This window comes from Amia ocellicauda, chromosome 15, assembly GCF_036373705.1.
Source record: "Amia ocellicauda isolate fAmiCal2 chromosome 15, fAmiCal2.hap1, whole genome shotgun sequence".
Classification (NCBI taxonomy): domain Eukaryota; kingdom Metazoa; phylum Chordata; class Actinopteri; order Amiiformes; family Amiidae; genus Amia; species Amia ocellicauda.
The window spans coordinates 12,410,076-12,433,732 of NC_089864.1; the positions used below are offsets into that span (position 1 = coordinate 12,410,076).

The 23,657-nt window shown below is 37.3% G+C and overlaps 1 protein-coding gene across 1 annotated transcript in view; it reads right to left on the reverse strand.

Annotated features, from left to right (window-relative positions):
- Positions 1-9,026: 9,026 nt before the first annotated feature.
- The window catches only part of rerg (RAS-like, estrogen-regulated, growth inhibitor), a 33,033-nt gene continuing 18,402 nt past the window's right edge, over positions 9,027-23,657 (reverse strand). Inside the window, exons 3-5 of the mRNA XM_066724192.1 lie at positions 18,311-18,367; positions 10,110-10,183; positions 9,027-9,739 (exon numbers count right to left, since the gene is read on the reverse strand). Coding sequence (XP_066580289.1) covers positions 9,332-9,739; positions 10,110-10,183; positions 18,311-18,367 — 539 coding nt within the window. The 3' untranslated portion in view covers positions 9,027-9,331. The remainder of the gene's footprint in view (positions 9,740-10,109; positions 10,184-18,310; positions 18,368-23,657) is intronic.

Consider the following 23,657-nt stretch of genomic DNA (forward strand, 5'->3'; position numbering starts at 1 on the left):
TACTAAAACACGATGTTTTTAGTTTTCACCAACCCCTACAAATCCTTATATATTCTAGCTGTTATCAGTAATACATTTTAACACTCTTACAAAAGGTGTCTGAAATACTGTGCAGCCTTAGGTACAAAACACTTTATTTTTCTCATCCCATATTATATGGATGAGCATGATGCATATTTGCTACAAGTGTTTGTATAAGTTGACTATATGGTGCCTATTGTTGTTTTATACAGAATAAACAATGTAATGTAAATGTAATGTAATGCAATGTAAAACAAATCTAAGGTAAACCCCGGGGGTGCAATTGAAGACCAAGTAAAACAGTAGGGCAACAGAGGAAGATCAAGAAAATAATATGAGTCAAATCTATGGAACTTACACCTGCATAACTTTGATTTTAATAAATATGTTTTTGTTACCTAATGTTTGTTTAAAATTAGGTCAATCATATATTTATAGAAAACAGTATCTCATGACTAAAAAAGGCTTTTGAAGTTCTTTTTGAACTACATCATTAGGCTGTTATGGCACAGTCAAATTTTCTTCAACATATTTTCTGTCAACACTCTGGTGCAAGCTATTTGTTGTACCGACTGAACTGCCTTCATTCAATCCCTTTTAAGGTCTGTTGACTCCTTCTTGAAGCTAATTGAAGAAATATTGGACCACTGAGAATTAACATTCCTAACCTTTTCATTGGCAGAAAGCAGAAAGTTTTACATCTGATCAGCACAGACATCACACCTGTGTAACACTTATTTTAATAAAAGCCAAGCACTCAGGCATCTGCACGGAATCTTGTAACTAGTTAACTTAGTGTTCATTTGTGTTTGACAAGTGGAATGAACAGCACCTATTAAATATTTTGGATTCCTTCCTAACGTTCCATATAGATTGGTTTCAAACCTCTTCTGGGGGGAGGGATTTTGTTTTTTAAAGCAGCTTTATGTTTCTTACTGTTCAATTTATTGAAAAGCTGAATGTGTGTAAAGGGTTTAACATTTTTTAAATGCGTGCTTAACCCCAATACAATGAAAGTCCAAGTAAACTAGGTGTGCAAATCCTAACTCTAACCCAACACAAAGTCTTACCCTAGTCCGGGTTTAAACACAATGTATTTTTTTCTTCAGTTATGGTTAGGGTTAGATTACCCAAGACTCCTGTAACTTTGAGGTCTGTGTTTCTACTGGTTAAATTAAAACAGAATGAATGTAAGATTTGGGTATAGCTTTATATTTTAGTTTTGGCTGGGGTATTGTATTCTTCTAATTCTAATTGTATTCATCTAATAATGAACTTATAACTAGAATGCTAAAACACCACTATTTGAAGCTACACTTAACCTGCCACTCATTCCACTCATTAGAGACTACAAATGCAAATGTACATTTTCTGGTAATCCAATTCTATAGGTAACCGAGCAAGCAGCCTATTGCTGGTCTGCTGTTAATGTCAAATGCACAGGTTAAGGAAAGAAAATAATTTGTAGACATGACTGGTGCATTATTTCGTACATGTCAATGTTATATTTATTTTAAGAAGCATTGTGTTGGTTGATAGAAGACTTCTTGTCATTTGAAAATCCATCTTAACTATCCAAATGATTATATTCTTTATGAAGTCTTACTCTCTACCGTTCCCATTGCTCGAATCTTGGCATGCACCCTTAAAATGTTCACTTCAGGTTCTTTTACTTCACGAATGGGGGTGTACAGCAAGCTGCTTAAACTGACTTCCATTGGTCATCACCATCTAGGAAAGATAGACATTTTTGCAAATTTGTTATATTCTTACTCATACACAATGTAGTCAAAATACCAACCCTGACTCACCATACTGTACTTCTTGCTTCTTCTCAGGTGCTCTAAAGTTTTGCAAGAGTTTCACAACCTATACGCTTGGAAAGATACAGAAACATGCAATTATGTGTTTTTAAGTCAGACGTCCTCAGTTGTGAAATCAAAAGACATATAGAAGCACTTTGGGCCACGAGATTGCACTCTTCTACTTGTGCAACTTTCAAGGGAACATCACATTTCCTAGTTTGTATTCCAAACCCTATTGCTGTAGAAATAAGATCTGTTTTTTGTTTCCTCACTTTGCTCTCAAGGAAGTCTGTACTGAAGAATTAATGTTTATGGACTGTGAAGCTGTCTGAGACTTGGCACAGCAAGAAGTGCCCCATAGATTTGGAGTGTGTTCAGCTTTCCATATTTGTAATGGTTCTCATAAAACGTTGGGTTGCCGATGCAACCTTGGTTATCTGAAGAAACAGTTCCCTAAGGGATTATGGGATATTGTCTACCCATACCGTCGTAAGTGAGGATTGATCGGCAGAGAAACCTGCAAAAGAAAACAATGCAAGTGTAAAGAGCAGGGAGAAATTCAAACCTGCTGTGGCAGCATAGAAGTTGTCAACACAGGCACTGTAAGTCATGAAGCAGCGCTCAGCAAATCCAGCTTGTAGAAATGCATAATTGAATGTAACGTAAACAAGCTCACTACACCAAAGACCACAGAGTCACTCCGTTATCTCTGTTAAGCGCCCAAGAAGCAGCCACCTGGAGACCAGCTGACCAGAGCTGGCCTCCACAATCCAATGAGACAGTTGCCTAGACAAGGCCTATCCCAGGATTCATGCAGCATGACAGACAGAAAGAGCAGAATGAATGCTCTCCCCATCGCCCCCCTCCCCCCGTTCAGTAACTTCCCTGGACACACCCCCTCGACAACAGCAAAATGAATGATAGGGGTGCTGGACTACCACAGATCTTTACAGGGGGTGTGGGCATGCAAAAAGGTCAAGAACCACTGCGCTAAAAGATGCTGTGTGGGTAGAAATGGAAACAATCCGACACATACAGACAGCCTCTGTGGCGTTTGCCTGTGTGCTATGTACTTGGGCAGTAGCAGGGGATGGGCCGAGTGAGTCACTGCACACGGAGGCCTATCGGTAGCTTTGCAAAGGCTACTCAATGCTTCTGAGTGAAAAATGATGTCCCATAACCCCTTGGGGAACTGTTTTGAAATGGAAAGATAAGTACAATAATATTTAGAGTAGAAAAGCTAATCAGCTAATCTTAATTCAAAAGCAGCTCTTTGTTGGCAAGCCTGAAAGGTCATCATATAAATAGCTTGTTGAAGTATGCCTATCTTTGTCTGCCCATTTGTTATGTTTGCATAAGGTAAAAACAGAGTAAAGTGCACTTATGGAGCAAATAGAGAAGCAATTATGCAAATGACCATCCAATGGTCCAAAGGAGGATTTTACAGAGGGGTTACGTCACTTGTAACATGCTCATATATCTGATGAGCCCCATTACAGATGCTGTAAATAAATACACCTATTTTTATCATACTGGTGGACTCTGGACTCCCCTGGATTATTTACCTGGGAACCTGTTGGTCCGCTGCCCACACAAGAAACACACTTGGTGGAGCCATTGTGTGACACACATCCCATATAAATAATGTGCCACGCAATGATATCCACTAATCTGTTCCTTTTTAGTCTCCCTCATGGCCCCCAAATTAGACATGTCTGTCCTATAATAAGAAGAAAAATGATAGAAGACTGAAGCCAATGCCCTAGATATTCTCAAAACACGAAGGAGGTTAAAATTAGGCAGCCTGAGAGATCCAGCTGGAGTGAAAATGAACGCTCATGGCATGAGGAGCCCATTGAGAATTAGCCTTTAGAAATGTTGTGCAGTGCCAGCAGGAAAATGTGGGAATGTAAACCACAGTCAGGCTAAGTAGTAAGCCATGACATCTGCATACCAGTGAACAATATGAAAAGAAAAAGAACAACCGTGAAATACAGAGATGAGAAACAAAAGAGGTCTTCACAGAACAATGACATTCATGTAAATGCAGTATTTCATCCACTACATATGATTATGGTTTTGCTATGCCACTAATCCACATGAGTTGCAGTGTGCAATAAACATAATTTGTACCAGAACGCTGTGCATTAATGATTCCAGAATCCCAACGTGCTTCTTTTTTACTGATCCTGGAGATTTATCATCTTCAGCATGGTTAAGTAATTTGTTCCATACAACTAAGGTAATTTGTGGAACAAAATTAAACTTAAATTAAATCCATCCTGGTTCTGGTGGTGAAGTTTAAGTGATATCTATCTCCATAGAAAACACTGATGGATGTTTTGATGTCCATGGGTTTTATGTTTAGATGTGTTTAATTTTTAATCACATTAATGAAATGTGTTATTTTTTTGATACATTAAGAATGCTTCCTTGATATATTATGTATTAAAGACTGGCTTGTAGAGTTGTTTTAGTTTAGTCTAATTTCAGTTAAATCCATTCAAACTAATTTACTAAGACTATGCTTTTTAAAATATTGGGATTCAATGAGGTTAGCAGATTGAGACTAATCAATTTGTCAGGACATTGAGCTTCTGAATTATAATATCACACTTGATCTGCTGCCAGGGATTATGTTCTAATACCAGCATCCTCGTGAGACAACTAAAAGTATGGACAGACAGAGATATAGCTGCAATCAGTGGGAAGCCAACTGTATCCAGCTATATCCTGGTCAGATGCTTTTTTGAGGACAGAATGCTCCGCCTATGTACAATGGCAACCACAATGAGTATTTATGGAGTATCAGCAGCAATCTTCTGCCCTCTTCCATGACACTCCCATAGCCTTTAGAAAAACCAGAAGATCGAAATAGACCTTTTGCTTTCACAGCATTTCACAGCATAGGCGAGTCAGTCCTATAAATACTTATCTTTAACACTCAGCTAAAGGAATCATCTCCTTGCCCAGATCCATGGAGCTATGCTGGATGCCTAAAAGCACTCATCTTGTGCAGCTGATAGCATATATGATTCACCAATGGCAGAAGTTTTGACAAGACAAGAGTGCACCCTTTAAAATGTGGGAATGTGTGGAGCAAGGCTTATCATTAAAAACAATCACCACAGTGTGCTTTATGTCATTTGGAACCACTGTAACAATTTCTGATTTACCTTTTGCTCATTATCCTAAATACCACATTTGTTTTCAATTTCTTTATTTTGTAGTTGGATGTTCCCCAAGTGTGGCCCTAATATTACTTTTGTCACAGTCAAAATCTCAGCTTTCATAAACCCATCGAACACAACACTGGGAATGGGATCAGCCACATATTTTATTACAAAGGATAATGAAACATTACTCAAACATAAGTAAGTAAGCTCTGCTTGTGTTTTGTAAATGAAAATAAAACTGCCAGACTTTTTTCTTACCCTTTAAATGCATTTATTTACAAAATGTATTTATGAAAGCTTCTCAGATGAAAACTTAAATTGATCTATAATTGCTCTGTGGTGTTCAATCTGAAGATGAAAATGCTGTCAGACGTGTTTGAAAAAATCAACCAAAATACCAACAAAAATGTTATCCTTTGAGACCAGATTGTTATTTAGTTTGTAAACATTTTAAGACAGATTGTACGTGTTTTAAAGGTCAAATACTATTTCTTGCCACATGTATAAAAGAGAAACAACTTCATGTTGTTTCTAAATGCATTTAGTTGAATCACTCTCAAGAGGTACAGGACATAATCGGTGTTATCTTAAATATTATGGATGTCCGACTTCACTACTTTGTCCCTACATTCATTTGTAAATAAATGCATTTAAAGGGTAAGAAAAAAGTCTGGCAGTTTTTTTTTCATTTACAAAACACAAGCAGAGCTTACTTACTTATGTTTGAGTAATGTTTCACTATCCTTTGTAATAAAATATGTGGCTGATCCCATTCCCAGTGTTGTGTTCGATGGGTTTATGAAAGCAGAGATTGTGACTGTGACAAAAGTAATATTAGGGCCACACTTGGGGAACATCCAACTACAAAATAAAGAAATTGAAAACAAATGTGGTATTTAGGATAATGAGCAGAAGGTAAATCAGAAATTGTTACAGTGGTTCCAAATGACATAGAGCACACTGTGGTGATTGTTTTTAATGGTAAGCCTTGCTCCACACATTATCCTTTGTAATATGCAGTGCTACATTCAAAATAATTATGCTTGCTACATGTTTTTTACAAGTAGAGTTTCCTTTATAACACATTTAAAAACAATCAAATGCTTTAAAAACTGCAAGGTGGCATACAAAAGTAAAATAGAGACATAAATCCATTCCATGGCTTCCTATACATGTACATCATCACCTTGAACATGAAAACTGTTACATGTCTGACAGTTCTCTACTTTGTTTCTTAACACACATAGTTTAACTGGATTATATTAATTCTGTCTAATACAATGTCCTTGACTATGATGCAAGCACAGCAGGATGTTACAACAAGAGGGCAGTCATTATTTCTGACTCCATTAGGACTGGCTTTCCCTAAGTGCTTAGACATGTTCACTTGATCTATCCCTACATTCATATAATTCCCCTCTTAATTACATCTTTGACATATTTTTCACAAGGGACCTAAAAGTAACCAACACCAAAAATTCTGCATCTCTGAGTTATCAGTATAATTTGACATGAAATAATTGACTTACAAAATAAAGTTTGCAAAGTTGTCCATTTTAACAAAGTAATCCTTCTCGTTGGAAAGCAGCGTAATTGACTAGTATTAATTACTGTTTTTGTATAGCTGGATCCTCCCTATATATATATATATATATATATATATATATATATATGTATTCATTATTTATTATTCACTTGCTGAAACTACATCATCCAAAGAATGGTAAGAGCTTAAGGTAAATGGCTATAAGAGCCCAAAATAAAAAAATTAAATTAAACTGAGCACATTATAAAATTAGTAAATGGTCTTATAGGTAGACACACAAACAAACACATAATTTTACAAGAAAATGTGTTAATAAATGAACCAGATCTATTGCATGACCTTTGCAGCTTACTTGTGGAATCCTTGAGGTTGGAATGAAATCAAATTAAACACATCATAAATAAATCAAATCTGCTTTGAATTTATGTACTTAAAAAATCTTTTAAGTGCTTTCATGTACTTTGTGGTGAACATTACATGCAATATATAACTTCATAATGAATTGCAATCACAGTTTCATGCAACTACGTGACGTTATATTTCTTCTGACCGCACTAAGGAAACAGGACCCACAATTATCCACTTAAAGATCGAAAACAAAGTGCATGATCCATTAACACAGAAAGTTTGGTTAGAATATTATTAGATTAATATACACTCCAGAACACGTCCTTAATCATTTTTTTGACTTTGATTAATGGTATAGAATCACAACATTTAACATCCTTGACGTTTGCTAATTGTTTGCAACACTTACTTTATTTAAGAGGTGATTAAATCATTTAAATCAACCTCCTTTTTTCATTAATCAAACAACTCCTAGGAAGCTGCTTTTCACAATTAAGATATGGGTTGCCTTGTTGTAGCAACTGCTACAAAACACAAACAATATGCTTTAAAATTAATGAATGTCTTTAACAATGACCTTGAGCACTTAATCTGAAATATTGTGTTTATGTATTGCTCCTTGCTCTTCAAACCACTGGTTCCCTTGACCGTATGTGGCAACACAGGGTGTGGTTAAAGGACAGACCTCCAGCAGGGAACTGCAGAAATAAAATTGAGTTATTTTAATATATAATTCTTATAATACCACTAACAAATATTTTATGCAGCAATGAAAAACACAATTTAATACATGCTAAAGAAAAGCTTTAAAATGTGGAGGACATATGGCTTAAATCGCTTGTCTCGTTGTCAGCAGGTAATTGATCCAAGAAGTATAAGTATTAAAATCAGGAGAACTTACTACGAAATGCACAAGAAAGATTCCTGCTTAAGGAATTAATCATCTAATTTCAAGTCCTGAATCAGTTTTGTCTTAGCTTTTATTTGTCTTCTGATTGTACTTTCTGTGCTGGAGTGTGTGGTGCTCATATGGTTTACTTAGCAAATCACCATCGGGATTTTGAATACATGTAGCTGTTGTAAGTCTTGTTGGTTCCAGACTACAGAGGTTCATTTTGTAATGTGGTGATGAATATCAAACATAATTCTATTTTGTGTATTAGTAAAACTGGACAATCATGGAGTTTCTTTTTCAAGCACACAAGCATGCTGTGGTGTCCTTCGGGTCATTCCATATGATAACAATCTCCAAAAATACACAACCTCCTTCGATTTTAATTAAATTGTGTGCATATGTTTGCCTTTGGGACAAAATAGTATAATCGTTAGGCCTTCTGTTGATGAGATACAGGTGATCAAAGTTGGACCCAATTTGGACCACTCCCACTCATATCTCAGGAATGGGGTAATTCTAGCCTACAATTTACACATTTCTCCCAAAGGCAAACACATGCACAAAATGTCAACAGAGAAGAACAAGTCAAAAAATATGAATTTCATATGGAATGAACCCATCAGTTAAAAAAAAAGTCTGGGTCCTTTTCTAACAGAGTATACACATTAAGATTCACAGATTATATACATCAAACTTATATCCTTGTACACAGAATTGCTACTACATTATTGTATATACAATGGAAATATTGTAATCTATTTAATTTTGAAAGATATATTCAAAGAAAATAGGAGGCCACCCTAAAAAATGGCAAAAGGACCAGGGCTTGGAGCACATAGGGAATTTATGTCTCCTGTGTACTGAAAATAGTGTATGGTAAGTAAGGCGTAAAGATCTCCAATGGGACGCTAGAATACAGAAAATGTCAATTTATTTGTTTTTCATTAAAAACATAATTTGATGTGGACTGTAGCAAAACACTTTGGATGTGTCCTTATATATGTGTTTGGTGTGTTTTTGTGAGTTTACTGTCAGTACATCATTTAAACAATGACTGTGCTCTTATAAATCTATTTCCTTTGGATGCTTGTGATTCAAATTAATCTTAGGAAGCTTCTACATTTCCCAGGTTCTCTCATAGTGGGATAATTTACACAGTTCGATGGGTGCTAATGGTTAATCTTCAGAAATCTACTTCTCAGTCTTCAGAAACCACAAGTTTCGGCGGACAGTAGGATTGTCTAAAAAGTAATCATGTTTCAGTGAAAATGATTGATACTTTGCATCTCTGCACTCTTTTGCAAGACTCTATGTGATGAGAGGCAGAAAACCAGCTAGTATCAACACATAAAACAAAAATACTAAAATAAATACAATAAAAAAAAGGTGAAATCTCATGATGGGGTCAAGCAGCACTAGACATGTGTCCTTCAGTCCAGGAATGTTTAGAATAGGAGAGGTCTTTTCATCCATGCTGGTTTGGTGTCCAGATGTGTCAGGGTCCTTTACACTCAGTGTTTTTTGGTTTTTACTTTTTCTTCTAACTACTGATCTTGGTGAGCATTTTGTTAATGGCCTGTTTCACGTGGGTGGTGGAGCTCCGTCTCCTGGTCTTGCCCTGCACCATCTTGCGGCGCCGCACCTCCCGGCTGAGCTCGTAGAAGGCTTCGGCAATGCAGCCCTCTCCGGTGCAGGCGGAGCACTCGTAGAAAGCGCAGGCCATCTCGGTCGCCAGCTTCTCCCCTTCCTCCGTGCTCACCTGCCTTGAGTGCTCCAGGTCGGCCTTGTTGCCCACCAAGATCAGAGTCACGTTCTTCGGCTTCTTGATCTCGTCAAGGAGGTTCTTCAGGGGCACCACCTCATCGAAGCTGCTGCGGTCTGTGATGTCATAGACGATGACAAACCCATCACCCCAGCGCATATGGCCTTCCCTCTGCAGCACGTCCTCCTGCAACACAGCCACCCGCATCTTAGTAACCAAAAACTACAGACATCGCATGTTACGCTTGCTATTCTGTTAATATTTTATGGCTCAGAGGCCTGAGTTCTCCTAAATCAGAACATCAACTCGATGAATTTGTTTGGTGAGCGGTATCTGTTGGATTGAATACATACTTAATATAGAGACAGCATGCACAACTAAGGTATTAAAACTGGGAATACTATCCAGAAACTGTCACTTAAATGACTCTCAAACTGATTTATCTGTGTATTTGGGCAATGATATATGTTTTTATACTTTATTTTAAGATTGTTGGAGGTTGCAGATTTGCAGAACATGCAGATTTTCAGGGGAAAAAAACAGCTTCATAACTCACCTGGCCAGCAGTGTCTAATATCTCCATGCTTACGACTTCATCGTCAATATTAGCTTGATGTCGGTAGGTTGACTCTTTTAGTGAAAACAGAAAGAGGCAGAATATTAGACCAATCAAAAATACACCAGACACGAGACATGCATCACACCTCAAAGAGGGCAAGCACAAGGCTTTAAGGATAGATATGAAATTGGCTCTCTGACCCAAAATATGTGCCAATTCGGAATTACTGTGTATATTTTAATGTCATACACTGCTGGCACAGAATGTAATATAGTACAATTCAGGTAACACTTACACAAATATACTTTGAAATGTTGGATACATCTTCTGCCAAGTTGTCCAACAACGTCTGGAGAAATATTATATTTAAGTTTCTGCACTGTCCTGACACTGCTGAATTTGAGTTTCTTTAGTTTGTTTATTTTACATAAAAGGAAGTCATTGTCTGTAGTTAACAATTTCCTGTACTTGTCGTCTCCTAAGCTTTGACCCAGTGGTGTAGTGGTATGATAAGTGGGGATACTATATGGGTCAAAGCTGAGGCTGTGGAATGTGAGGCCTGTGTGGAGGTCATTGTGTCAGTGGGTCATTGTGTGGTTAGGTTATTGTGTCAGTGGGTCATTGTGTGGTTAGGTCAAATTGTAGAATCTGAGTGTGCTGTTAAGAGTTTTAGTGGCCATTTTGTCATTTTCTTCTGAGAAATACAGATTTAAAATTCTAGGCACACTTCTGACATTTAAGAATTCAATCCTTAATATGTGGCTTCACCAGCTCAGAAAAACACACTGCAGTAGGTAACATTAAAGTGTAACCTCAACAAGCACAGACATTATACAGAATTGTGCTGCTTTTGATATGGAAAACTTAATATATATATATATATATATATACACATACAGTGAGGGAAAAAAGTATTTGATCCCCTGCTGATTTTGTGCGTTTGCCCACTGACAAAGAAAGGATCAGTCTATAATTTTAATGGTAGGTGTATTTTAACAGTGAGAGACAGAATAACAGCAAAAAAATCCAGAAAAACGCATTTCAAAAAAGTTATAAATTGATTTGCATGTTAATGAGGGAAATAAGTATTTGATACCCTATCAATCAGCAAGATTTCTGGCTCCCAGGTGTCTTTTATACAGGTAACGAGCTGAGATTAGGAGCACTCCCTTTAAGAGAGTGCTCCTAATCTCAGCTCGTTACCTGTATAAAAGACACCTGTCCACAGAAGCAATCAATCAATCAGATTCCAAACTCTCCACCATGGCCAAGACCAAAGAGCTGTCCAAGGATGTCAGGGACAAGATTGTAGACCTACACAAGGCTGGAATGGGCTACAAGACCATCGTCAAGCAGCTTGGTGAGAAGGTGACAACAGTTGGTGTGATTATTCACAAATGGAAGAAACACAAAATAACTGTCAGTCTCCCTCGGTCTGGGGCTCCATGCAAGATCTCACCTCGTGGAGTTTCAATGATCATGAGAACGGTGAGGAATCAGCCCAGAACTACACGGGAGGATCTTGTTAATGATCTCAAAGCAGCTGGGACCATAGTCACCAAGAAAACAATTGGTAACACACTGCGCCGTGAAGGACTGAAATCCTGCAGCGCCCGCAAGGCCCCCCTGCTCAAGAAAGCACATGTACAGGCCCGTCTGAAGTTTGCCATTGAACATCTGAATGATTCAGAGGAGAACTGGGTGAAAGTGGTCTCAGATGAGACCAAAATCAAGCTCTTTGGCATCAACTCAACTCCGTGTTTGGAGGAGGAGGAATGACCCCAAGAACACCATCCCCACCGTCAAACATGGAGGTGGAAACATTATGCTTTGGGGGTGTTTTTCTGCTAAGGGAACAGGACAACTGCACCGCATCAAAGGGACAATGGACGGGGCCATGTACCGTCAAATCTTGGGTGAGAACCTCCTTCCCTCAGCCAGGGCATTGAAAATGGGTCGTGGATGGGTATTCCTGCATGACAATGACCCAAGACACACAGCCAAGATAACAAAGGAGTGGATCAAGAAGAAGCACATTAAGGTCCTGGAGTGGCCTAGCCAGTCTCCAGACCTTAATCCCATAGAAAATCTGTGGAGGGAGCTGAAGGTTCGAGTTGCCAAACGTCAGCCTCGAAACCTTAATGACTTGGAGAGGATCTGCAAAGAGGAGTGGGACAAATCCCTCCTGAGATGTGCAAACCTGGTGGCCAACTACAAGAAACGTCTGACCTCTGTGATTGCCAACAAGGGTTTTGCCATGAAGTACTAAGTCGAAGGGGTCAAATACTTATTTCCCTCATTAACATGCAAATCAATTTATAACTTTTTTGAAATGCGTTTTTCTGGATTTTTTTGCTGTTATTCTGTCTCTCACTGTTAAAATACACCTACCATTAAAATTATAGACTGATCCTTTCTTTGTCAGTGGGCAAACGCACAAAATCAGCAGGGGATCAAATACTTTTTTCCCCCACTGTATATATATATATACAAACATCATGTAACATGATTTTTGAAATGTTTATGAAAGAGTTAAAATAATGTAAAATAACAACAAACAACTTGAAACTGTTGCGTTGTTTTTTGTTCAGTACTCTCAATGTTCTTAACTCCCGAGAAATTTGCCTTTTAACTGCTGTTACTCAGTATTTTTCCTTTATAGACACTCTAAGGAAATATATTTATCCTTCATGTTATTAAGCTTACTTTTGGAAATGAGTCTAGAATAAGACCTTAATAATGATAAACAGATAGAAAGATGTATACATGCCAATTGCAAATTCCACACTTGATGGTATCTTTCCACAGGGTAGACCTGAGAGTTGTCTGTCAAACAAAAATCCATCATTAAATAAAGCTTGGAATTTGCAGTAGGTAGGTGGAATGAAGTTTTGATTTAATCTGGACCAGAATGTGCTAAATCTTATTCATTTCAAATTGGAGCACCTTCGCAGAATAGCAGTAAACACATCTCTCGGTTTACACTGCAAACAAAGCCAACAAATGCAAGAACTAGTTTAAAAATGACTTTTATTTGGGTTTTGTACCTCGTCATTTTAAGATGGTACTACCTAATAGGTGTTTAATATAAACAGACAGACTGAAATTGCTTTTGGTTTCGTCTTGTACAGCTGTGAAATATAAATTAATATAATTTTTTTTTTTTTTCACAATTCCCAATCCGTGTTTTGGTTAAAAAGATTTATGAGTGTGTATATATAATAATAATAATAATAATAATAATAATAATAATAATAATAAATTATGGATGAGACGGCACCATCTGCTTGTTAATTGTTTTCCATATGCAAGCTGATTCCTCTACAGTTGCTGAAACATTACTGTGGAAAAGAAAGTGTTTGAGACCATATGTTTGAGCCTGGTTATAATAACTAGCAATTGAAGGTTTTCCTATTTTGGTAATTATCCTCAGAGGTCAAAGGTCAATGGTTGAACACATTTTTCATTAATCTTCCATCCTCTTCACTGGGTATCTGAAAACCACCAGCTTCCAGAAAATGTAATTGTTGCTTTCTAACAGATTCTTAAGTATCTCAGAAGCTTTTTTCGTGTGTTTGTTTCATCGTGGTTGAAGTAAAATATACAGTTGATGTCTAACATATCCAAACAAAATCAACAGGAGAATTTGAAGACGGAAAACTGAGAGATTTAAGTTGAGATTGATGTCAACTAGACTCAAAGTGTGCCAGCAGCTAATTCTCTTAAAATCAGGAGCATTTGGATAAGCTGGGCTTTAAAAATACACAAATCATTGTGTGAGAATTTCATACAAATGAGAAACAATTCTGATAATGCCTAGCAATGAATTTTTAATGTACTCGTTCAACCGTAAAACAAAGTTCCTCAGAGCTCTGACAGTAATCAGCCTTGAAGCAATCAACACCCTTAGAAGGTATGGTGCGGTAGATGACATGGAGAAGATTAGGGACAACTTGAAATCATCAGTTTAATTTTAGGAACACATGTCTGACTGAAGTTGAATGATTTCCCTAGGCTTTGTTTAATGTTACCAGGAACTTGTGCCAATTAATCTCAGATTATCTTTTCTCTATGCCTCCTTTTGTAATTGGATTACATAATACAGTGCTCCCAACCAGTGTGCATTGGCCAGGATAACTAGAAAAACAAAACAAACAAATGTCCTCAAGACATGTTAGTCTTAGGTCCCAGTCAAGAAAGGTGAGTTCCAATGACATAACTCCAGTGTTATGATTTGTGCCAATTAAGTGTGCACCATTAGGTAAGAGACTGAAATGACATGATTGGTACAGATCATTAACTCATTAAAGTACTGTACAACTGGCAAGCACAGCCATCACATTGCCAGGAGACAGGAAATGAAAAGAGAAAATGCGAGACCTCTTGGAAAATATAAATTGCCTTTCTGCTAGAATACTCAAATAATAATTGCAGGCAATAAACTATGAAAAGGGAAGATCTGAAATTCCAAAATAAGCAAATTAAAAATGAATGCAGTGCCAAGTTCTGAAAGCAAAATGAAAACAGTGTTGTCCAGGGTGGGGTAAAAACACCCTACCTGATGGCATATGTTTTGAAAGTGTGGTTTGACTTGGATTATTGCTGATTGTATGTTTGAAGGATGACTACAAAGTGAAGACACTGATTGTGCCAAAAAGAAAATACATGTTGTTGGTCAAGAGTTGAGTAAAAATAGTTCATGCACACCAGATCTCCAACTGCCTTGCTTAAAAATGTATTCACATACAGCTGTATTACATAGAAATAACATATGTTGCAATTCGTCTTAAAATGAGTTAATACTTTAGTCAGATTAGCAATAGGAAGATTCATTTTTCCTCTGCGAGTTGTAACACGGTTACTTCTTTTTGTGATGGATGGGATTAGCTGTAGGCAGCAGCTCTGATTTTTAAAGCATATGTCTCACCGTGGGAGCGCCTCCATGGAGCAAACTGTGGTCTCACACTGCTCTGTGTGGCAGCACATTGAGTGGACCTGTCACTCTGCATTTTTCTCCGGTTTCTCCCTGACACTGGATTTTGGGATGATGCTTAGACAAGGGGATGATTTAATGATTCATTGTACATATTGTAGGAGAAAAGCGTGCCCAAGCAAGGCTTTACCAGTAATTATCTTGACAGTTGGAGAGTATTCCGTTTCTCGCTGGTTAGCAAAACATGTTATACCTTAGTTTTTCTTTTAAAGAAAAGCCTTCATATCAGACTTTCCAGACTGTTTTTGCTTTGTTTTTAATGTTGTGTGAAAGGAAAATGCTCTCCATATACTTACACCAAAATGTACTTGATAAGGATACATTTTTTAAATATGTTTCCCCTAAAAAGTGTACTATGAACATTTAGTTGGAGTAAAAAGGCTCTAAAAGACCATTCTAATAAATTATGTACACAAGTATTTTCCAGATAGATCTGAGTAGCAATACACTCTAAAATGGACAAAGAAGATGATATTCCAATGAGACGTGAATCCAAATGTAAAGTATACCCCAGCTAGACTACTAATTGTGCACAGTTTGAACAAGACAGGTTATGAAAGACATGTGTAAGAGGGGACATATGTTGATGTTGAAACCTTGACAGCAACCATTCATCATATGTTTGCATTTAGGTGTAAAACAATAACAGGGTATTATTAGCAGAAGGATCTGGGGAATTAGTTGTTTAACAGATCTTGGTATTTTCAACATGGTATTGAAGGCCAAGATGCTGCTCACGGATGAAGACGTTCAATTGGGTTATATCAATGTGGAAAAGCTGTGATGCCAAACATAGCCACAAGGGACTTATAACAAGATAGGACTAGAAAATAATTTAAAGCTGCCAAGGGGAATTAATTGACATCTGTCGGGGAGGTTAGATTAAAACCAGCTGAGAATGTTTCCATGTAGACCAGCAAGCTCAAAATACCAAGGAAGGATCAAGGGATCAATGATTTCAAAAACAATTTTGACTGATTCACAGACCAGGGCGGTGGGATCAGCTTTATTAGAATTAAGAAGAATGCTGAATATCTGAGGCAAGGTTTATTTTCATGCTTTTGATATGGGTGTTGTAAATCAGCATTACATATTCAAAGAAGCTTTGATGGAGGAAAAAAGGTTACTTTTCAAGAATCCTGGCAAAGCGAGGTTGGACAGATATCAGTTTTCAGCAGTTCAACCCAATATGAATGCCAATACAAGTTAGTGCTCCAGTGGCGATTATGGTTACCAACAGACTGTGCTCTACTGGCACTGATGCAAAACGCAAGTAATTTAAGGCTGTCAGCACACAGCAGCATCAAAGCAGAAACGCTGCAGCTGGAGGCGCTGACTTCTGGTTGCTCAGCTGAATGTCCTCTGTTGACATGACTAGTGGCTCAAGCCTAACTCGAGGTAATGACTTTAATGATTATTTAAAACTATGTATTATTATTGAGAGTTAATTACCTTTTTAAACTCCAGGATTTTAAAGACAGTAATGATAGTCTTCCCTCACTCAACATCTTTTAAGGACAAAGTTTTGTGCAGGGAGTTTGAACTTGGGACAGTGAGTGTTCACACAACGCTCGTAACCGTGTGTGATAGTAAAGTGCTGATGCTGATATTCAAACTAATTGGCAATTGGTGTGTGCAGCGTGGGTCTGGAGGAGGTTGTTATCAGAGCAATCACTGTGTTGAGGAAGGGAGGAAGGCACTAAAGAACGTGGGCATACTTTAGGAAAAGGCCAATAATGTCAAGGGGAGAGAAAGCTCACTTGAAATAGGTGTTCTTAAATTGTGCGTGAAGGAATTCCAAGCCCTCCGGCCAAGTCAGAATTTCCAAAATTAATTTTTAATCTATCTAAGGTGTGGAAGCAGAGACTGAATGAGGAAACTTTAGGGCCCTATAACCAATGCTGAAGAATAAACCATTATGCTTTATATCATGTTGATAACACACACAATTTAATTAACAATACTACAAATATTTTGGGGGCAATTATGTTGCCCTTGAGTGTAAATAGTGTTAAATTTGGAGTGTGTCTAGAAGAATGGGAAACCTGGCAGAGATAAGTCCCTCCTTCAAGACAGCAAATACTAACTATGCACATATACATGTCTTAGCACCATCTGTGTCTGTCTGACGGAGTGTCTGTCAGCTGGTTTTCAGTTCTGACAGTACATTAGCCAAGAAGTTAAGTTTTGTAAGTGTTGACATGGACGTCAATGTTTGCAATGTTTTTTTTTTGTTGTTGTTGCTTTAGTTTTTCTTCTATTACAATTTTATGAAGACTCAAAACACAATTAATAAACCCCTACATAATAGCAACATTGAACTTCCTGGCTCCTCTAATCCAACTTTTGACATGTGTAACCCCATTTTAGATCCCCTCCACCTAGTTGACATTTACAAATTCATTACTTATGCATCCCTGACTTCTGACCCCTTCCACAATTGTTGGGAAGAAGCCTTGCACCCAGGAGGTCACTTTAACATAATATTGGAGAAGGCCTGTGGGTATTCATAACATCAGGCAACAAAAACATCTAATTCTTTGAAATAACACTGTTTGACAGCTGGTAAGGGGTTATATCTGAGAGGAATGTGGGCATCCTGGGAGAGTTCCACAGCCATAGTGACATCACACTCCAGGGTGCACCACACTAACAGTCTAATAGCTCAGGTGGTTTGTTTCTGTCAACGATCTGAGTTTATTGTACAAACATCTGGTGATGGAAAAGGTTTTATTAATAAGTGTACTTGAGCTGCAGTGCAGGGTTAACGTATGTCTAATAAGAACAATAAATCAAACTGTCCTATAAAGCCGAACCAGCAGATTGCTTTCCTAGGGTATGTTAACCATGACCTAGAAGCTAAATCTCAGCATGATGATGAGTAAATGTGTCGTTAACACATTTTTACAATGTTTAGTCAGCAATCTGAAATTTGGTGGATGAAAGTACCAAAAGAGAACATTTGAATGTGAAATCAATGTTACTGACATTTAAACCTAAGGAAATGTGACAGCCAACAGTCCTCAATACAACAGCATGTCTTTAAAATGAAGATTAAGAAACACTGGATCCTCTAAGGTTACCCAACAAAGTCTTGGTTTGAATGTACTTTTGGTAAAAAGCTGTTCAGTCGTCTATCAATTAAATCCCCTTTGAGATTCTGATGACAAACAAGCTCCTTATGCAGGGTAAAACTGGTTCTTACCTAGTGTGGGGTCATATTCCCAGATGAAACGCTTGGTCAGGAATCTCACCACGAGAGCTGTGGAGAAAACAAAAAGGAAATGTTGGGTCAGGCAGGAAGCCTCCAGTCAAGTCATCTCCAAATGTGTCTACGTTTTTATATATATATATATATATATATATATATACATGAATGGACCATGCTGCACAATCCATAACTTAATTAACACCAGACATTGTTCCCAAGGGAAAGCCCTTTTAAGACCTTCTCGGACTAAAGCAAACAGAGAATTCAATTCACTCAGTCAGTGTAAGCATGTTTTTTATTTAAGTCTAAATAAAGCCATTACTCAGAGATCTGTACCAGTAATTAAATACATTGCTCATATGCTATTGGGATGTATCAGCTCATGGAAGAAAAGGTAATAAGATTAAATTAAGATGTTTTGATTTCATGGGGTACAACTGGGATGCTTCAAGGTATAAAGGCAAATAGTTTATGAATTACTGGGCTCTGTAGTGTGGTCCATTGAGGCCATGATCAAATACAAATATCTCATGATCAGAAGACAATATACCTATCATCCAATTATATTGAGATCAAGATTTTAGATCATAATTTACCAAAAGCAAATACACAATAGTGCCAGATTCTATTTAGATGAATATCTTAGAAACTGCACATTATAGGGCCATTCTCATGGGAATATGCCTTTGTGTTTATATATGATATATCTTTCTCCTCATCATCAGCCTTTATTGATTCACAGTTGGATGAAGGCCTCCCTGAGATTTTATCACTTGATTCGATTAGTCTCTTATCCAGGTCAAACCATCAACATCTTCATCTTTGTGCTGTTTTTGGATTCTGTATAATGTTTTGTGTTTAGTGACCTGATTTCAGAGGAGGCATTAATCAAATACTTTTCTCTTCAGGCAAATTGGTAGATTTCAGCAGCATGCTGTTTCTTCCAAATGTTCTCGATCCCATGTGCAAGCTAGACATACATTTTCTTGTTGTTGAACATTACTTTGGTCTTATTCAAGTCAATTTTAAGTCCAGTTGTCTTACTTGCATCCAAGAGTTCTTGAATTTGAAGCTTCGGGTATTTTTGCGAGGGTGACAATGTCATCTGCAAATGGTAGGTTGTTAAGCTACAAGAATAGCAGTGCTGAAATATGTTTTTATTTAAAATTGGTATATAGAAAATATCTATATTCAGCATCACTTTGTTACATGAAGAAGTTTTGTGTGTGGGGGGAGTGGTCCTTCTCACGTTAAAATCAATCCTGACTGACAATCATGGGTTTTCTCTAGTGCAACAAGTCTGAAAGTAATAAAACACTAAAGGTCTCATTGCTGACTAAGCATGCATCTAAGTTCCAGCAATAAAGGCAAGATGATGCAACATATACTTTGTCTAGTTTTGCTGCCTGCCCATTGCCTCTGTTTGACCTCTCAACACTACTCACATGAAAGTGTCCATTTTGTGGAGCTGGACATCCAATACACAAATTACTTCTATTTGGGTTCTCTGGCAATGGATAACCCTCAAAACTGTTGAGATCAGTATACGCAATACTTTGGACATTTCTCTTGTCAACTATGTGCTCACTTTCAAAGTCCATTCTTGAGAAGCAGCTTCACTGATGTCTACATTGATTCTTCGTCTTCTTGTCCCTATTTAGTTGGCAGAAAGGATGTAACTCATATAGCTTTGAATTCCATCAGTTTTCTGTTGATATGTCAAGTCTCTGTTTTACACTGTCAAAATATACTGCAAAAACAAAAACATATTTCTTCTGAAATGGTTGGGGAATGTTGTGCTACACTCACCTTAAGGATTATTAGGAACACCTGTTCAATTTCTCATTAATGCAATTATCTAACCAACCAATCACATGGCAGTTGCTTCAATGTATTTAGGGGTGAGGTCCTGGTCAAGACAATCTCCTGAACTCCAAACCGAATGTCTGAATGGGAAAGAAAGGTGATTTAAGCAATTTTGAGCGTGGCATGGTTGTTGGTGCCAGACGGGCCGGTCTGAGTATTTCACAATCTGCTCAGTTACTGGGATTTTCACGCACAACCATTTCTAGGGTTTACAAAGAATGGTGTGAAAAGGGAAAGACATCCAGTATGCGGCAGTCCTGTGGGCGAAAATGCCTTGTTGATGCTAGAGGTCAGAGGAGAATGGGCCGACTGATTCAAGCTGATAGAAGAGCAACTTTGACTGAAATAACCACTCGTTACAACCGAGGTATGCAGCAAAGCATTTGTGAAGCCACAACACGTACAACCTTGAGGCGGATGGGCTACAACAGCAGAAGACCCCACCGGGTACCACTCATCTCCACTACAAATAGGAAAAAGAGGCTACAATTTGCACAAGCTCACCAAAATTGGACAGTTGAAGACTGGAAAAATGTTGCCTGGTCTGATGAGTCTCGATTTCTGTTGAGACATTCAGATGGTAGAGTCAGAATTTGGCGTAAACAGAATGAGAACATGGATCCATCATGCCTTGTTACCACTGTGCAGGCTGCTGGTGGTGGTGTAATGGTGTGGGGGATGTTTTCTTGGCACACTTTAGGCCCCTTAGTGCCAATTGGGCATCGTTTAAATGCCACGGCCTACCTGAGCATTGTTTCTGACCATGTCCATCCCTTTATGACCACCATGTACCCATCCTCTGATGGCTACTTCCAGCAGGATAATGCACCATGTCACAAAGGTCGAATCATTTCAAATTGGTTTCTTGAACATGACAATGAGTTCACTGTACTAAACTGGCCCCCACAGTCACCAGATCTCAACGCATTAGAGCATCTTTGGGATGTGGTGGAACGGGAGCTTCGTGCCCTGGATGTGCATCCCACAAATCTCCATCAACTGCAAGATGCTATCCTATCAATATGGGCCAACATTTCTAAAGAATGCTTTCAGCACCTTGTTGAATCAATGCCACGTAGAATTAAGGCAGTTCTGAAGGCGAAAGGGGGTCAAACACAGTATTAGTATGATGTTCCTAATAATCCTTTAGGTGAGTGTATATTGCCTTATAAATAACTCTCTACCTTCAGGTCAAATTCAGGCTGTTCAGGAACAAGTACTATATCGTTGCTATGGTATGCATTTTTTGGGGCAATGAAAAACTAAACAACATCAATCTTCAAGATAGACTTTTTCTCCCATATAATGAGCCTAACCAAAAAGCTATAAATCTAGACTGACTGCTTCAGACATTGCTTTAACCCTCTCTCAACAGCCTTTAATTTATGTTCTATTCAATGAAGTTTAATCAGATATTTCAGATATAAACCAGAGTTTTTTTTAATGGCGGTCTGACTAAGTGGGGTCCTTCAGGCCTGGCATTGACAGGGATGATTTTTCTTCCTTGTTTATTTTTGAATTTTGAAGTAGAAATACAGTACAATAAATTTATACATTTATAAATTTTAAATGTATAAACTAAAACTACAAATATAAACTACTACTGATATGGAAACAAATTCCTCAGTTTTTAGGTGTAGTCAATTTCATATTTTAGGGTTCACTCATTTTCATGGTGATATGAGTGACTGTATGTCATTTTCTTATTTATTTTTATAGAAATATATTTATATACAAATTACGCTGCATGTGTCTACAGGATTGCACTCCAATACAATACTCTAAACACCAGCCAGACACATTATACATTGTTTACATGTCTTCATTTCCAAATTCTTTCCAATTCTCCATTTATTTATTTTTTCAGAGTTTTACAAACTGATTAAAATCACACTGGATAATCTAAAGCAGATCAAACTGGCCACAAAGTTCTATTATGTTTAATTTAAAAAATCCAGCTGAACTAAATATAATTAGCTGCCAGATTACTGGGTACATCATATTTCTACAAAACCCCAGCGAATGTCTTTCCATGCATGTTTTTCTAATACGTGTGCACCGTATGACTAGACATATCACTAGACTAGAGCTTTGCCATGTACTCTACAGGTTGCCTGGGTTGAGAATAACAGAAGAGGAACAAATCTACACAAAAAATTATGAATGGAATTAAGAATTACAGTTGACTTGATAATTTAGATATTAATAGAAAAGCATTGTTTTTATGTTAATTCGTTTATCTTGTTCTAATTTCTTTTTCTATAATTGTTTTACAAAAAATAAAACTCAATAATTTACAAAGGGTCTAATGGTTTGACAGTCAGTAAATGGCACACTCCCAATTTTGCTAATTAAAAGCTTGATGTAGAAATAATGATTCATAATTTGTGCCAAATGAATTTGACATAAAACAACCAGAAAAATAATATTACAGGATATGAATTTATGTACTGTTAAAATTAACAATTTGTCTTTGCATGTTAACCTCACTTGTTCCCTCTGAGAATACACCTCCTTCCATGAGGCTGCAGTGAGAAGTGGGAAGTGTTAAAGCTGAATTAGTCTGATCAGTCAATCAGATTGACTATAGTCCCCTTACAACTGTGAGAGAGATATTCATTCAAACTGAGCAGAGAGTAATAATATGTACGTGACCATTCAACCTTTAAGATTATTTTTTTTACCTTTACCTATATGAGAAGGCTGCTGAGTTTATTCTATTGGGTTTACAATAATAATAATAATAATAATAATAATAATAATAATAATAATAATAATAATAATAATAAAAGAATAAATGCATCTTCTCTCTGGACTAACAACCAGTAGTTCATATCCTCATCCTTATCTCCCACTTCAGTTTCATGGTTAAAAAAAGCATCCCCCTATATCCTTAAAGAACCCTGTGCCTTCAGCAGAACCACTGTAGGAGGAAATTAAACCCAGGCTGGCCCTTTTGTCCTGGCTAATCTAATTACATATATATATATATATATATATATATATATATATATATATATATATATATATATGTGTGTGTGTGTGTGTGTGTGTGTGTGTGTGTGTGTTATTCTGAAAACAAACAAAAGCAATACATGAACCGATTAAGCCATAAATAGCATACATATACACACACACATCATGTTCTGTGGATTTTAATGTCAACTGATTCTTCTCAATGATCATGGAAATATTGTGCCATTCTACTTTATCACAGGCTGCTGTCTGTAGTGTGTACATCTGAAAAGACATTTTGTAACATATGTTTCCATTCCACAATTGGTTTGGTTTAAATCAGATATGGAAACTGAAACTGGTTTTAAAGTATTAATCCAATGTGTTCAATTTAGTTCACTGAGTATTTCTAGAACAAATGGCACAGCCTCCAGTATTAATGTTCACTTCAAACGGCTGCATTTAGCAAATTATTCACGCCATCTTGTTAAACATGTATCCTCTGTGTTGATTGATTTGA